Source organism: Leucoraja erinacea, chromosome 1 (genome assembly GCF_028641065.1).
Source record: "Leucoraja erinacea ecotype New England chromosome 1, Leri_hhj_1, whole genome shotgun sequence".
NCBI classification, from domain to species: domain Eukaryota; kingdom Metazoa; phylum Chordata; class Chondrichthyes; order Rajiformes; family Rajidae; genus Leucoraja; species Leucoraja erinaceus.
In genome coordinates, this window is record NC_073377.1 from 23,153,140 (window position 1) to 23,170,625 (window position 17,486).

The 17,486-nt window shown below is 42.2% G+C and overlaps 1 protein-coding gene across 3 annotated transcripts in view; it reads left to right on the forward strand.

The window, feature by feature from the left end:
* LOC129714210 (WD repeat-containing protein 7) overlaps nt 1-17,486 on the forward strand; it is a 546,583-nt gene that overhangs the window by 40,443 nt on the left and 488,654 nt on the right. For 2 of the 3 annotated variants that reach the window (XM_055663773.1, XM_055663850.1), the window contains exons 9-12: nt 1-120; nt 769-914; nt 2,857-2,959; nt 17,219-17,356. In XM_055663773.1, the coding sequence (XP_055519748.1) occupies nt 1-120; nt 769-914; nt 2,857-2,959; nt 17,219-17,356 (507 nt within the window). The remainder of the gene's footprint in view (nt 121-768; nt 915-2,856; nt 2,960-17,218; nt 17,357-17,486) is intronic. The other variant, XM_055663908.1, reaches the window with a different exon arrangement.

Below are 17,486 nucleotides of genomic sequence, written 5' to 3' on the forward strand. Positions count from 1 at the left end.
GATACTGAACCAATCTTTGAAGAGGAATCCAAGCCTATTTACTGTTTGAATTGCCAAAGCATTTCATTTTGTACATATACGCAACGATCACTTCTGGTGGTTTGCTCCAAATATTGGAAGGTAAGATGTTTTGTAACAAAAGGCGTGATTTTTGCAATTAAAAATAGGAAATTCTGAAATGAAAAGTTTAAATACAAATCTCAGGAAGTCAACATGCGAGTTTACCTTTGAAATTGTGCACGATGCAAGTGCTGCTATCCCTTTGAATGCTGTTCATCGATTTTCTTTCTTTTTGATGTCTCTCTTGTGCTTCCATGTTTTGTGCGGCTTCAAACCGTACTATCCAAGCAAATAATTACTGATCTCCGAAATACTTTTTACCCCCTCCATCATGTACAACAACTTAAAATGCTATTCTATGAAACTTAGCTATAAAACTTATTTTCTTCAATTTCTACTTTTCCGTGATGTCTGACCTTCCCAAGGGCTTTACTCTCCCATTTTGTGATCGACCAGCTTTGTTTTTAAAGACCCTTATCTGTTTAGCAGTTGTCTGTTGCAACAAGAATTTGCAATTCCATTGTCTTGTCTTGCCCATTCAGCTTGCTTGTCCACATCTCCTTGAAACCTCTACATTACTAAGTTTCTGGCCAAAATTACTCGTATATCTAATAATTTAAATCTTCATCCATCCACTGGAATTAGTTCTTAATTGTGCTAGTTCATAATTAGCATATCTCATTTAAATGTATTTCCTTTACCTTTCAGGTGTTTGATGCTGGTGACTTTTCCTTGTTGTGCTCAGTATCCAGTGAGGGTGACCAGTCTTGGACTGGGGGTGAATTTGTTGATGCTGATAAGGTTGTTATTTGGACTGAAGATGGGAGGAGCTTTATCTACCTACTACCTTCAAGGTATTTGTCTTGAATTTTTTTTTTAACTTTAAAGAAAAAACGTAGACTAGCTCTTGACAGCAGATGATCTTTGTTCCTGTTTCACTTATTGTAAGTGATCACTTCTGGTGGTTTGCTCCAAATATTGGAAGGTAAAATACAAAAGGCGTGATTTTTGCAATTAAAAATAGGAAATTCTGAAATGAAAAGTGTAAAATACATTTGCTTGAGTTAGAAGGAATGAAATGAGTTAACATGATTCAAGTTGGCTCCTGTGCGTTACCTGTTATATTGAATGGCGTCAAAGATAAGCTCAGGACCATTTTCATGTACGAGTGAAACTACCATTTAAAGTTTGAAATGTTATTTTATTGGCAATGTGGGTCATTACAATGAGATATTATCAATGTTTTAAAATTTAATGATAAAAAGACGGAAGTAATGGTTTTTTGGTGGCCCCTGTAGATCTGGGCGCCCTGGCCCAGTATATCAAACCAAGCATCACAAACCTAGGGGTTAAAGTGGACCCTGAGCTTAAATTTGACAGTCAGATCAAGGCTGTTGTTAAATCAAGTTTTTTCCATTTTGAGGCAGCTGGCCAAAATAAAGCCAATTCTGTCAAGGCAGCACTTTGAGACGGTAATCCACGCCTTTGTTACCACTCGGCTGGATTACTGCAATGCACTGTATGTTGGGGTTAGTGGGTCCTCCATCGCCCGTCTCCAGATGGTACAGAATGCAGCTGTACGTCTTTTAACTGGCACATTTCGCTCATTTTAGCCTCACTCCACTGGTTGCCTATTCAGTTTAGAATCCATTTTAAAATTCTTTTATTTGCTTTTAAATCCCTAAATGGTCTTGCCCCGCCCTACCTATCTGAGCTTCTACACCCTTATACACCCGCGCGCTCTCTCAGGTCAGATAATCAGCTGCTCCTTAGTGGGCCTAAAACTAAGCGGAAGCTCAGAGGGGACCGTGCCTTTGCTGTGTCGGCACCCAAATTATGGAACGATCTGCCTCTCCACATTAAACAGGCCTCTTCTCTGTCTGTTTTTAAATCACTTCTTAAAATCCATCTCTTCTCCGTGGCCTTTGATACCCAGTAAGATGTCGACTTTATTTAGTTGATTTAATTTCTTATTTTGATTGCTTTATTGCGTGGTTATTATTTTTACTCATGTTTTATGTCTTTTAATTTATTGTTGTATTTCATATGTAATTTTTGCGCTTTATGTGAGTTGTTATGTTATGTTGTCTGTTTATGATGTCTTGTTTATTCTTCTGTACAGCACTTTGGTCAACATTGGTTGTCTTAAAGTGCTTAACAAATAAAGTTGGATTGGATTGGAATGTATTTATATTCAGATCTAATAGTCGAGTTTATTGTCATGTACAAGTATGGTAAGCGACAGGTGCAATGAAAACCTTGCTTATGGCAGCATCACAGACTCATAGACTCTGACAGCACCCAAAAGCACAAATTAAACATAAATTACATATGAAAAGAAAAAAGACTGCAAAAAAAACCGAAGCTATGGTAGTGCAAGAGGTGAGGCATAGTGTTCTGTTCCCAAGGTAGGATCGTGGATGTGTGGATCAGTTCAAGAACCTGAGTTATTGGAAAGTAGCTGCACCTGAAGCTGGTAGGATGTGCAACATCAAGCCTCAGTACCTCCTGCCCAGCAGTAGCAGCGAGCCTTGTTGAATTAACTATTAATGTAGTGCTGTTGAAAATAGTATTTTCATGAGGGTTCTCATTTAAAACAGTTTTGTACCAATCGCTGTTGTTTCTTGTTGCTGTTACTTGAATATGATTAAACTGTTATATTTTTAATCTTTAAAATTCCAATAAATTATGGTATGTTTTTACCCATGTAAAGTTTATTGGATTTGGAAATTGTACAGTACATTGTGGCCTTGTATAAGAAACAAAAATACTTTTCCTTTTTTTCTTCCCCAATAGTTGTTTACCAGCGAGTGAATCATTCCGTAGCAATGTTGGCAAAGCTATTGAGAATTCAATTCCTCCTCTACTGTACAATGTTTTGGACTGGAAGGATAAATCTGTAAGCAACACTTTTTATTCAATAAATAGATTTAAGTAGATACATTATTTATTTTGTCCAATACTTTGGTTGCACTGATTTTTTTTTCATTGCATTTATATCGGTCAAGCATGCTGGTGAAGGAACGCTTCCAATTTTGACCCCAACGTGATTGCGAATTAAGCTTCCTATGACATCATAAGTGATAGGAGTAGAATTAGGCCATTCGGCCCATCGTCTACTACTCCACCATTCAATCATGGCTGATCTATCTCTCCCTCCTAACCCCATTTTCCTGCCTTCTTCCCTCAACCTCTTACATGATCTATCAACGTTAAATTAGTGCGCTATGGATATAATGAGGATCTTCCAGGGTTCAATGAGAGGACACTTTCATGTCATCGGCCCTTATCTATGTCTGAATCCAGTTTCCAAATGTAGGTTACCTTCCAAACATGACCTATATCATTGCTGTATTGTTATATTTTGTGCAGTATATTTTGGAATGTGCCCAATAGAAACTCTGCCGTCAGTAAGACTTTCAGAAAGTCTAACCTGAAAGATGTTTTTCTTCCATTATTTTACAACTCATTGATTTGAATTTGTCACATTTACTCATTTAAACTGGTCAGATTTTGAAAGTTTACTTTTCATATAATGAGATGGCTTACATAAAAGTTGGTGATGCAAGGAAATGCAAATGTTGGAATCTTGCTTAGAACACAAAGTGCTAGAGTAACTCAAAGGGTCAGGCAGCATCTCTGAAGGACATGGATAGGTGGCATTTCAGGTCATGTCCTTTCTTCAGTTTTGTTAAAAAATTGCTTGTTTTATTTTGTATTTGACTTCTATCTCTTGCCCGTTGGTTGTGTAATTGGCACCCTACCCTAAATTTGCTTTGGCGTAATGACAATATGTCAATGAAAATGGAATTAGGGGTAAGTGGATAGGGGACCAGTTGGAGCTGGGGCATGGGGTGGGTGATGCCATTTTCTTTTTGCAGTGTTACCCATTGCTTATGCTTTAGCTGTCAGTTTATGTCTTTAACATGAGGTACAGTAATTGTTAATGATCATGTAACAATGGTAATGCCACGGTGGTTGTGGGAGATTTCAATATGCAGGGAGACTGGGAAAATCAGATTGGTTCTGGATCTCAAGAAAGGGAGTTTGTAGAATGCCTTTGAGATGGATTCTTAGAGCAACTTGTACTGGAGGCTACCAGAGAGGGCAATTCTGGATTTAGTGTTGTCTAATGAACCAGATTTAATAAGGGAACTCAATGTAAAGGAACTGCTAGGAAGTAGTGACCATACTATGATAAGCTTTAATCTGCAATTTGAGAGGGAGAAGGTTAAATCATAAGTGTCAGTGTTGCAGTTGAACAAGGGGGACTATGAAGGTATGAGAGAGGAGCTGGCCAAGGTCGACTGGAAAAGGATCCGAGCAGGAATGACAGTGGAACAGCAATGGCAGGAATTTCTGTTTAAAGGAAGAAAGATTCTAAGGTAAGTAAGGCAACCGTGGCTGACAAGGAAAGTTAGGGAATGGAATAAAACTGAAAGAAAAGGTGTATAACATAGCAAAAGTAGCAAAAAGCTGGAGGATTGGGAAACTTTCAAAGGACAACAGAACGTAACAAAAAAGGCAATAGGGGGTGAAAAGATGAAGTGCGAGGGTAAGCTGGCCAAGAATATAAAGAAGGATAGTAAACGCTTCTTTAGGTATGTTAAGAGAAAAAGATTAGTAAAGACAAATGTGGGTCCCTTGAAGGCATAAATGGGTGAAATTATTACGGGGAACAAGGAAATGAAAGATGAGTTGAACAGGTACTTTGGTTCTGTCTTCTGTCTAAGGAAGACACAAACAATCTCCCAGATGTACTGGAGGACAGAGGATCCAGGGAGACAGAGGAACTGAAAGAAATTTGCATTAGGCGAGAAATAGTATTGGGTAGACTGATGGGACTGAAGGCTGATAAATCCCCAGGGCCTGATGGTCTGCATCACAGGGTACTCATGGACGCATTGATGATCATTTTCCAATGTTCTATAGATTCAGGGTCAGTTCCTGTGGATTGGAGGGTAGCTAATGTTATCCCACTTTTCAAGAAAGGTGGGGAAGATGCTGGAGTCAATTATTAAAGAAGTAATAACGGCGCATTTGGATAGCAGTAAAACGATTAGTCCAAGTCAGCATGGATTTATGAAGGCGAAATCCTGCTTGACTAATCTTTTGGAATATTTTGAGGATGTGACAAGTAAATGGATGAAGGTGAGCCAGTGGTTGTAGCGTATCTGGATTTTCAGAAAGCCTTTGATAAGGTCCCACACAGGAGATTAGTGGGCAAAATTTGAGCACATGGTATTGGGGGCAGGGTATTGACATGGATAGAGAATTGGTTTGCAGACTCGAAACAATGAGTAGGTATAAACGGGTCCCTTTCAGAATGGCAGGCAGTGGCGAGTGGAGTGCTGCAAGGCTTGGTGCTGGGACAGCAACGATTTACAATATATATTAATGATTTATGATGGGATTAAAAGTAACTAGCAAATATGCAGATGACACAAAGCTGGGTGTCAGTGTGAACTACGAAGAGGATGCAAGGAGGTTGCAGGGTGACTTGGACAGGTTGAGTGAGTGGGCAGATGCGTGGCATGTGCAGTATAATGTGGATAAATGTGAGGTTGTCCACTTTGGCGGCAAGAAGAAGGAGGCAGATTATTATCTCAATGGCGCCAGATTAGGAAAAAGGGAAGTTCAACGAGACCTGGACGTCCTTGTACACCAGTCACTGAAAATAAACATGTAGGTACAGCAGGCAGTGAAGAAAGCTAATGTCATGTTGGCCTTCATAACGTGAGGATTTAAGTATAGGAGTAAAGAGGTCCTTCTGCAGTTGTGCAGGGTCCTGGTGAGACCACAGCTGCAGTATTGTGTGCAGTTTTGGTCTCCTAATTTGAGGAAGGACATCCTTGCTATTGAGGCAGTGCAGCGTAGGTTCACGAGGTTAATCCCTGGGATGGCGCGACTGTCATATGAGGAAAGATTGGAAAGACTGGGCCCGTATTCACTGGAATTTAGAAGGATGAGAGGAGATCTTATACAAATGTATTAAATTATAAAAGGATTGGACAAGCTAGATGCAGGAAAAATGTTCCCAATAATGGGGGAGTCCAGAACCAGGGGCCACAGTTTAAGAACAAGGGCTAGGCCATTTAGAATTTAGTTGAAGAAAAACGTTTTCACACAGTTGTGAATTTGTGGAATTCTCTGCCTCAGATGGCAGTAGAGGATGATTCACTGGATGCATTCAAAATAAAGGTAGATAGAGCTCTTAGGGTTAGCGGAATCAAGGGGTATGGGGTGAAGGCAGGAACGGGGTACTGATTGTGGATGATCAGCCATGATCACTTTGATGAAGATCAATGCTGGCTCGAAGGGCTGAATGGCCTACCCCTGTACCTATTGTCAATGTATCTATGTAACATGTCTGCTGAGGCGTGAAGTGACAATGGTACAGTGTCATTGGTAGCCCCTGGTATACTGTCCATTTTAATATGATCCGTGAAATGTTCACTGGCTTGCAAAGGGTTGGAGCCAAAATGTAAATGTCAAATAATCTGTTGGAGGCAGTGGTATTTTATTTAGTATTTCATTGGCTATCTATTTTAATGGAAGTAATATTTCAACATTAATTGCGCAAATTGATGCGGTGTTACTTTTCTTTGTTGGAGAGGCCATTGCATTACTGCAGTGTTAACAGTCAGCCAGTAGAGGGTGCTATGGTATCACCAGGACTGTATAGTGTATTTCAGAATCATGGCTTTTTGCAGTTTTAATATTGATTTTAAGCCATCGTCTCTATAACTGTGATTTTTGTTTACTGAGGGAAAAAAATGAACAGCAGTACAAATATCAAGATGTTATTCCTATTCTCAAGCAGTACTAATTTACAATAGTGCAGTACTAATTTACAATAGTACAGAACTAATACTCCTGAAACATCTATTAGTTAACTGGCGTAAATATATCACCAGTCCTGGTATTTCCATTTGACTTTGGAGTTTTTACTCAGTAACTCCTCAATTCATATGTTTAGTTTCTCAGCACAAAATAATGCTGCTTTTTTGGATATCATAGGCATGCGGTTACAGTGTCAGTGGTCTCCATACAGCTTTCTTTTTCAGGTGAACATAAAAGAACTGCAGGATTAGGTTTATTATTGTCACGTGTACTGAGGTGCAGTGAAAAGCTTTGTTTTGCATGCTATCCAAACAGATCATACACCTTGCTTAAACACAATCAAGTCAAACTGAAGTACAATAAATGGAGCAAAGGGAAAGATACAGAGTGCAATAAACCGTGCCCATAATGTTTGGGACAAAGACCCATCATTTATTTATTTGCCTCTGTATTCCACAATTTGAGATTTTGTAATTGAAAAAAAATCACATGTGGCTAAAGTGCACTTTGTCAGATTTTATTAAAGGCCATTTTTATACATTTTTGTTTCACCATGTAGAAATTACAGCAGTGTTGAAACATAGTCCCCCCCCATTTCAGGGCACCGTAACGTTTGGGACACATGTCTTCACAGGTGTTTGTAATTGCTTATGTGTGTTTAATTGCCTCCTTTATGCAGATATAAGAGCATTCTCAGCACCTAGTCTTTCCTCTAGTCTTTCCGTCACCTTTGGAAACTTTTATTGCTGTTTACCAACATGAGGACTAAAGTTGAAACCATTATGTAGCAATGTTACAACATTTTGAGATTTAAAAAATCAAGTCTGCAATTTATCCCATCAGATAAAGCATAAAAAGAAGTTTAATTTGACACCTAATTCACTTTCATATCTTAAGTATTAAAGAAGTTATGGCCATTTTCATACTCGGAAATTAGCATCTTGTTCCGTATTGCTTTTCCATTGACTTAACTCAAAAGCTGTGTTCGAGGACAGTCAAAAGCCCATAACTTTCTTAAAAATTAAGAGAACTGAATGGAATTTTCAGTTATTGTAGATTGAAGCATTCTGAAACAAATATGAAACAATCTTACTTGGATGACCTGAAATTAAAGCATATAATTAGTTAATTACCTAATTGTAGCTAATTACAAAATTCAATTACTAGATCTAAACATGTATCCATTTCTGAAGAAAAGATTACAATTTTTAAATAGCCTGTGTCCAAATAACATTCACACAATAATTCACAATATAACAAGATTTAAAAATCTCATTGTCATGAATTTATAGGCCAAATGGAATGAATTTAGTGTTTAATTCCTGGAAAATTAATGGAATAGGTAGGGGGCGCTGCACTGGCAGCAGCCTGTCGGCAGCGTGTCCATTTTTTTCCAACTTTTTAAATTTTTTTAGTATGTTTAAAAGTCTGTTTTTAATGTTTCTTTGTGTGTTATGTGTGGGGGGTGGTGTGGGGGGGTGAGGGCGAAACCGTTTTGGCCACCTCCTCCATGGAGAGGCGACTTTTTTCAGATCGCCTCCCCCGTGGCCTAACATCGAGGATCGGGCGGCCTTTTCCGGAGAAGCGCCCGGTGCTTCAGCGGCGGGCGCAGCGTGGACTCTTGGCGCGGAGCGGGTGAGACTTTGCTGGGGCTCGCCGGAGGGGAGTGCTCCGTTAAGCTGGCCCGCGGCAGCCGGCAGCCTGAAGCAGCGGTCTGCAGAACTCCAGCTGGTGCGGCGTCTACAGCCTGGGATCCCTCATGGAGGACCTGGGTGGAAGAAGAAGCTTCCACCGCCGGCCTGCGGCCGTCTTCTACCGTGGGCGCGGTATGGACTTACCACCTCCCCTGGAGGGGAGCTTCGACCGCCGGCCCTGCAGACTGCGGTGCTTCCGGCTGTGGCACGGCAGGTACTTTAAAACTTTGACCGCCGTCCTGCGGCCTACACCAGCCTGAAGCCGCAGTCTCTGGTTGGGAAGAGCCGATCCTGGACTCACCTTGACTTTAACTTTGTCCCTTAGCATCTGGACGCCCGCAGCAACGGCTGTGGAGGGTGGAGGTCCCGACCACGGGGGAAAATGGAGGAGGACTGGCCATGTTCTGTGCCTTCCACCACAGTGATGAAAGCTGTGGTGGATGTTTGTGTAAAATTTTTATTGTGGTTGTGTGTTCTTTATTATTGTACCGCTGCTGGCAACCCAAATTCCACCGACCTTGGTTGTGTGGCAATTAAATTATATCTAATCTATCTAATCTAATCTAATTCTTGTAAATTAATGGCCATTTAAATCACCTTGCGAGTGAGATTTTGTGGAACGCGATCGTTTGGAACGTTGCGGTTGCGGTGAATTTAAACCCCATATCTGCAGGAAAAATGCTGCTGGTTTGTATGGGGCCTTAATCACATTTTCGCCAATGAAATTTTGATTAAAGTAATCCTAAGAAGCAAGTTTATATGTAAAATATACGACTTACCTTATGTTTTGTCCCCTACATGAGATCCGTCCCGTTGACGGCGTTGACGGTGTTAGAAGTAGATTTTTATTTTACTCCAGCGATTAAATTGTCCAGCGGTTTTTAAAATAAAAACGTCCGAGAACGGCAGTTGGAACGATTTTTCAGCATCAGGTAGTAGCCCGAGAAAATATATCTCGGACAGGCAGGAGAAAACGGAATTTTAATCCCCCCCCCCCCCCCCCCCCCCCCCCCACCCCCCCCCCCCCCCCCCCCCCAAAGGCGCCAAAGTTACGCACATGGTCAGTGACAGGACTGCAGCACCGCTGAAAGTAAGTTTTGTAACATACCTACATTATGAGACTGAGAAAAAGAATAAAACTGTTAAAGACATCAGCCAAACCTTAGGCTTAACAAAATCAACTGCTTGGAACATCATTAAGAAGAAAGAGAGCACTGGTGAGCTTACTAATCACAACAGGACTGGCAGGCCCAGGAAGACCTCCACAGCTGATGACAGAAGAATTCTCTCTATAATAAAGAAAAATCTAAAGCACCTGTCCGACAGATCAGAAACGCTTCAGGAGTCAGGTGTAGATTTGTCAATGACCACTGTCCGCAGAAGACTTCATGAACAGAAATACAGAGGCTACACTGCAAGATGCAAACCACTGGGTTAACCACAAAAATAGGATGGTCAAGTTACAGTTTGCTAAGAATCACTTAAAAGAGCAACCACAGTTCAGGAAAAAGGTCTTGTTGACAGATGAGACGAAGATTAATTGAAATCCGAGTGATAGCAAGAGCAAAGTATGGAGGAGAGAAGGAACTGCCCAAGATCGAAAGCATACCACCTCATCTGTGAAACAAGGTGGTGAGGGTGTTATGGCCTGAGCATGTATGGCTGCTGAAGGTACTGGCCCATTTATCTTCATTGATGATACAACTGCTGATGGTAGTAGCATAATGAATTCTGAAGTGTATAGACACATCCTATCTGCTCAAGTTCAAACAAATGCCTCAAAACCCATTGGCCGGTGGTTCATTCTACTGCAAGACAATGATCCCATACTGCTAAAGCAACAAAGGAGTTTTTCAATGCTAAAAAATGGTTAATTCTTGAGTGGCCAAGTCAATCACCCGATCTGAACCCAATTGAACATGTCTTTTATATACTGAAGTGAAAACTGAAGGGGACTAGTCCCCCCAAAAATGCATAAGCTAAAGATGGCTCCAATACAGGCCTAGCAGAGCATCACCAGAGAAGACACCCAGCAACTGGTGACTTCAAGCAGACATTGCATGCAAAGGATATGCAACAAAATATTAAACATGATTACTTTCATTTACATTACATTGCTGTGTCCCAAACATTATGGTGCACTGAAATGGGGGGACTATGTATAAACACTGCTACATAGTGTAACCAAAATGTATAAAAATGTATAAAAATCTGACAATGCGCACTTTAAGCGCATGTGATTTTTTCTATTACAAATCTCAAATTGTGAAGTACAGAGACAAATAAATAAATGATGGGGCTTTGTCCCAAATATTATGGAGGGCACTGTATAGCTTGCAGCATTGTAGAGTCTTCAATAGAGGAGAGGTGAATCGAACAGTACCGAAGCATATGGAAACACCATTTAGCCTAATAACAGAGATGAAGAAGCTCAATGATTATTTTATTATCACGTGTACCAAATTGCATTGAATTTCTTTTTTTACATACAGATCAATAAGAATATTGCTATACATTTGTTTTCTTTTGTCCTGTTGTTTTAGTTTAGTTTTAGTTTATTGAATTTATTTCAGTTGAGTATGAGTGTGGGGGTGGGAGAAACTTGTTTTTAGTCTCTTCCTTCGGGGGGGAATGCAACCTTTTCTTGTCGTATCCCCCGTCTCCGTCTGCGCTGAGGCCTAATCGCGGAGCTGCTGGCCTCCAACTGAGACCCACCTCGAGGCTCCGGAGGCAGAGCCAGGACTTACCAACACGAGGATGGCCGACTTCGGGGCTGTGGTGGCTTTGTGGTGGCGGCGACCCGACTTCGGAGCCTCGGAGGCTCGGCCGTGGTCCCAGTGGACTCGGCTGCGGGCCCAGTGGACGACATCATTGGGAGCTCACAGGTCCCAGGTTGGTGACCGGTTCTCCGGAGCTCCTGCAACAACAGCTTCGTTATTGGACTGGAGGGTGGCAACTTCGTCCGCCCCGGGCCGCAGAGTTTGAACCGGCCCGTTCGCGGAAATCGGATTCGGCCGTGGGACTTACCATCACCCGGCGGGGTCCCAGCATCAAAAGCCTGGATCGCCTCAATGCAGAGGGAGAACAAGGAGGGAAGAGACAAGGACTTAAAGACTTTTGCCACCCATCACAGTGAGGAGGTGTCTGGTAGACTCACTGTGGTGGATATTAAACTGTGTTCATTGTGTGTTTTGTTATTTTATTCAATGTTATGACTACAAGGTTTGTAATCTCGTTCAGACTGAAAAGTCTGAACGACAATAAAGGATACTTTGACTTTGATTTGCACAATGCCTGATTAAGTACCAAATGTATAAAAACTGTTTACTGAGTCCACCTGCAAGAATTGCTGGGGTTTTTGCACCAATTTCAAAGTCCCAGCTGTAGCTGGTCATAATGGCTCATTGCAGCCGTCGCCTCCATCCGGTTCGCTAGCGAACCGCCGTCTCTCTCCTTCCCCGGCCTTCAGCCTTCGTAATCCTGCAGCTGACCTTGAGGGCGGGGAAAGTAAGAGCCCCGGTTCTCTGAACCGGCACTTTGTCCAGCATCTGCCACCATCACTGACTCAACCCACCCTCCGTTTCCTGGTTTTCTTGGGAGTGGGTTGGACACGAGCCTCGGACCCACTCCAAGAGGGATCCCCGTTTTTTCACCGGACAAGCCCAACCTGCCGCTTGCCGGGATGTGGCAGCGGCCCACACCCCTGCAGGAGCTTCTGCTGCGAGCGGCTCTGGGAGCTTTCCTTAGTCTGGTGGTGCGCACGTTCAAGCTTCTGTACCTTTGTCTTTGATTATGTTGGCTGCGTAAATTGTAGATGATGTCACTGGTGGGAATTCTGGTGTCTGTGATGGACTGGGCTACATCAACAATTCTGCAATTTCTTGCTTTTTGGGCAGAATTGCATGCTATTCAGCCAGCAGAAAGACCACACAGATTACAATCAAGTAGTCTTCAGTGTTTAGACACGGGATAAAGGGGATAACGTTTAGTGCAAAGTAAAGTCCGAGGGTCTCCATCGAGGTAGATGATAGGTCAGGACTGCTCCCTAGTTGGTGATAGAATGTTCAGTTAAAATTTCAAATCACTTCTTATTGCACCACCATCAACAGGTCCTGCAAAAGTCTTAATCTGATGCAATAATATGTTGCCAAGTATGATGTTTATATTGTTCATAAATTAATTGAAATGAATTTAGACTCAAATGGCTATTATTTTGATACAAGGTTGTTGGTTGTGCCATCGAATGCTTGAAGTGTGATCTGGATCTTTAGCTAATGTGCCAGCAGACAATGTAAATGATAAGGAGCTAAGTTTAGCCGGGCATGCTACCAAGTACATTGTAACTTTTACTGACACTTGGGAGACCAATTCCTGTTCATGTCAGCAACAGAAGTTAAAGTAATTTCATAAGACTGCAAGTTGGGGCAACTTTGTTGAATTAGTTGATGAAATTATCTGAAAGCTCATATTTAGTTTATAGGGTGATTTCACCAAATGTCAAATGAGCGTAGATCCCCCCTCACGTGACCGAAAATTTTAACTGGAGGACATATGTCAGTTCGGTACATGTTAGTGAATGGGGAAACACGCACTTTCCCACCCGTTAGAAACATGGAAAACGGCCGATTTTTTAGCTGAAATTTTCTGTGCTAGTCGGGGTGACCGTGAAGCACAGCGACCTAAATTTTCAGGCAAAAAAAAAGATAGAAAGTAAGGTAATTACAAGAGGGAACTGAAGGTAGAAAACAGCGGAAGTGAACAGCCGACATTTGCCGTGGAGATTTAAAGATCCAAAATATCGGGAATTATCGCGTTTGCTCGCTGAATTTCATCAAAAGTAAGTTAATAATGCCTTATAATGCCTTATAATAATGCGAGCAAATGACAGACAGGAGGCAGCATGTGAGGCTAGGAAAGCACATCTCAGACCCGCAAACGCTCAGCATAGGAGCACCGCAAGGCTGCGTACTCGCTCCTCTACTACTCTCTCTACACCAATGACTGCACCTCCACAGACACCTCTGTCAAGCTTCTTAAGTTTGCGGACGACACAACCCCGATTGGACTGTTCCAGGATGGGGAGGAATCTGCACACTGCAAGGGCCAGGAAGCGAGCGGGCCAGATCATCTCTGACCCCTCTCATCCTGGCCACAAACTCTTTGAATCATTTCCCTCTGGAAGGCGACTCTGGATTGTCAAAGCTTCCACAGCCAGACATATAAACAGTTTTTATCCACGAGTTGTTGCTCTACTCAACAGCCAAAAATCTGTAGCCTCTTTTTGATCTGGTATTTTGTTGGTTCACATATAACCATATAACAATTACAGCACGGAAACAGGCCATCTCGACCCTTCTAGTCCGTGCCGAACACGTATTCTACCCTAGTCCCATATACCTGCGCTCAGACCATAACCCTCCATACCTTTCTCGTCCATATAACTATCCAATTTATTTTTAAATGATAAAAACGAACCTGCCTCCACCACCTTCACTGGAAGCTCATTCCACACAGCCACCACTCTCTGAGTAAAGAAGTTCCCCCTCATGTTACCCCTAAACTTCTGTCCCTTAATTCTCAAGTCATGTCCCCTTGTTTGCATCTTCCCTCCTCTCAGTGGGAAAAGCTTATCCACGTCAACTCTGTCTATCCCTCTCATCATTTTAAAGACCTCTATCAAGTCCCCCCTTAACGTTCTGCGCTCCAAAGAATAAAGCCCTAACTTGTTCAACCTTTCTCTGTAACTTAGTTGCTGAAACCCAGGCAACATTCTAGTACATTTCCTCTGTACTCTCTCTATTTTGTTGACATCCTTCCTATAATTAGGCGACCAAAATTGTACCCCATACTCCAGAATTGGCCTCACCAATGCCTTGTACAATTTTAACATTACATCCCAACTTCTATACTCAATGCTCTGATTTATAAAGGCCAGCACATCCGGTAGGCGGCGCGGCTCTGGCCAGCAGCGGCCTCTGCAGCCTGTCCGCGTTTTTATTGTTTTTTGTCTGTGTTTTTATGTAGTTTTTGTTATTTTTGTTGGGGTGTGGGGGGGCGGGGGTGGGGTGGGAGTGGGGGGGAAACTTTTTGAATCTCTCCCTGCACTGGAGACCCGACCTTTTCTCGTCGGGTCTCAGGTGTCGTTGAGGCCGCAACGAGGAGCGGCCTCCAACGGGAAGAAGCCGGGGACTCTGGTGCCGACTCACCGTTGCCGTCGCGGAGCTGGCCGAGTCCGGAGCGGGTGGAGCGGTGGAGGAGCTGCTGCTGCTGCTGCTGCTGCTGCTACCGGAGAGTCGGAGGCTCCAACGACAGGTCTGTGGACGGCGGCACCAGGAGCCCGCGGCTCCCTGGAGGGAGACCGCTTTTCGGGGCTCCTGCAACGGCGAATTCTCCCGCCCGAGTTGCGGGGTTGAAGAGCTCCTGGAGCGGGGCCTACATCACTGCCCCGCGCGGCTGGAATGGCCGCGGACTCTGCGAGCGCACACCGGGGGCTCCAACACCAAGACCCGGTGTGCGACCTCGCACAACCCGGCGTGGCTTTAATGGCCGCGGGACAATCGCCATCGCCAGCCGGGGGCTATGACTTTGACTCTGACATCGGGGGGGGGGGGAGAGTGCAGTGGAGAGATACGTTTATTTGGCCTTCCATCACAGCTATGTGATGGATGTTTATGTAAAATGTAATTATGTTGTGTCTGGGGTCTATTTGTGTGTAATGTATGGCTGCAGAAACGGCATTTCGTTTGGACCTCCAGGGGTCCAAATGACAATTAAATTGACTCTTGACTCTTGACAAAAGCTTTCTTTACCACCCTATCTACATGAGATTCCACTTTCAAGGAACTGTGCACAGTTATTCCCAGATCCCTCTGTTCACCTGCATTCTTTAATTCCCTACCATTTACCATGTACGTCCTATTTTGATTTGTCCTGCCAAGATGTAGCACCTCACACTTATCAGCATTAAACTCCATCAGCCATCTTTCAGTCCACTCTTCCAACTGGCATAAATCTCTCTGTAGACTTTGAAAATCTACTTCATTATCCACAACCCCTCCTATCTTAGTATCATCTGCATACTTACTAATCCAATTTACCACACCATCATCCAGATCATTGATGTACATGACAAACAACAGTGGACTCAACACAGATCCCTGTGGCACCCCACTAGTCACTGGCCTCCAACCTGACAAACAACCATCCACCATTACTCTCTGGCATCTCCCATTCAGCCACTGTTGAATCCATCTTGCTACTCCACCATTAATACCCAACCATTGAACCTTCTTAACCAACCTTCCATGAGGAACCTTGTCAAAGGCCTTACTGAAGTCCATATATACAACATCCACTGCTTTACCCTCATCAATTTTCCGAGTAACCTCTTCAAAAAATTCAAGAAGATTAGTCAAACATGACCTTCCAGGCACAAATCCATGTTGACTGTTCCTAATCAGACCCTGTTTATCCAGATGCTTATATATATTATCTCTTAAGTATCCTTTCCATTAATTTGCCCACCACTGATGTCAAACTAACAGGTCTATAATTGCTAGGTTTACTCTTGGACCCCATTTTTAAACAATGGAACAACATGCGCAGTACGCCAATCCTCCGGCACTATTCCCATTGCTAATGACATTTGAAATATTTCTGTCATAGCCCCTGCTATTTCTACACTAACTTCCCTCTATGTCCTAGGGAATATCCTGTCCGGACCTGGAGACTTATCCACTTTTATATTTCTCAAAAGTGTCAGTACTTCCTCTTCTTTGAATCTTATAGTTTCCATAGCTACTCTACTTATTTCCCTTATCTCACATAATTAAATATCCTTCTCCTTGGTGAATACCGAAGAAAAGAAATTGTTCAATATCTCCCCCATCTCTTTTGGCTCTGCAGATAGCTGTGCACTCTGACTCTCTAATGGATTCTTTATACTACTCAAGCACCTCATTTACTCCATGCTGCCCATAAGTATTGTAGATCTCCCTTTTTTTCGTGCTTGATCAGTGGCTTTATCATTAATGTTTTATTATTATTAATGTTTAGTGTTTTCTGAGTCATTCGTAACTGTCACTGTATGTCATGTTGTTACTTGTGGGCGGAGCACCAAGGCAAATTCCTTGTATGTGAGTACTTGGCCAATAAACTTACTTACTTACAATTTACAGAAACTTAAAACAAGAACTGAAATTGCATGAATTAAAATTAACACTTTAATAATTCGGCATTAATACTTGGTCTTCAATGTGATAATATAAATTTGTTTATATTTGTAATGTGAATTAGTAAACCAGCATCAGCAGTTCCTCGTGTCTACTTTGAGTATATAATATTTTACTTTCATTGTTTATGTTCTTTGTAGTTATTTGTAAAATGTTACTGCTGTATTAATTTGTAATCAGATGAGTGTTGGAATTTTATTTGTAAAAAGTGCCATAAATGGATCAGTTGAAATAGAGTTTTACATTTATTTTGTTAATCCATTTATACATTTCATTTTTATTCAAATGGTTCTGAATACCAAATATGATTTGAGCATTAATTATCTTTTGCTTTTTTTTCCCCTTTTGTTCTGTTCCTCTTCCTCCACAATTTGTTTACCCCTTTGGCAGAATATCCAGCAGATAGATTATGGGTATGTAGGGGAGGCACTTGTCCACGATCCTCATGAATGTTACCCCAACCCTGTAAAGGCATGGGAACTCTACAGACCTCAGCTGTTAACATGCACTCTGCCTTTTGATGCTCCAGTAAGAATCATCAAACATTTTCTCCCTCTGTATTTGTGTGTGTCTCTGTCTAGACATTTGGTATTGGATGGCTAAAATGTCAATTGTCAATCTTTAATGCAGGCTGGTGGCGTGCTGCTTATTTCACTTT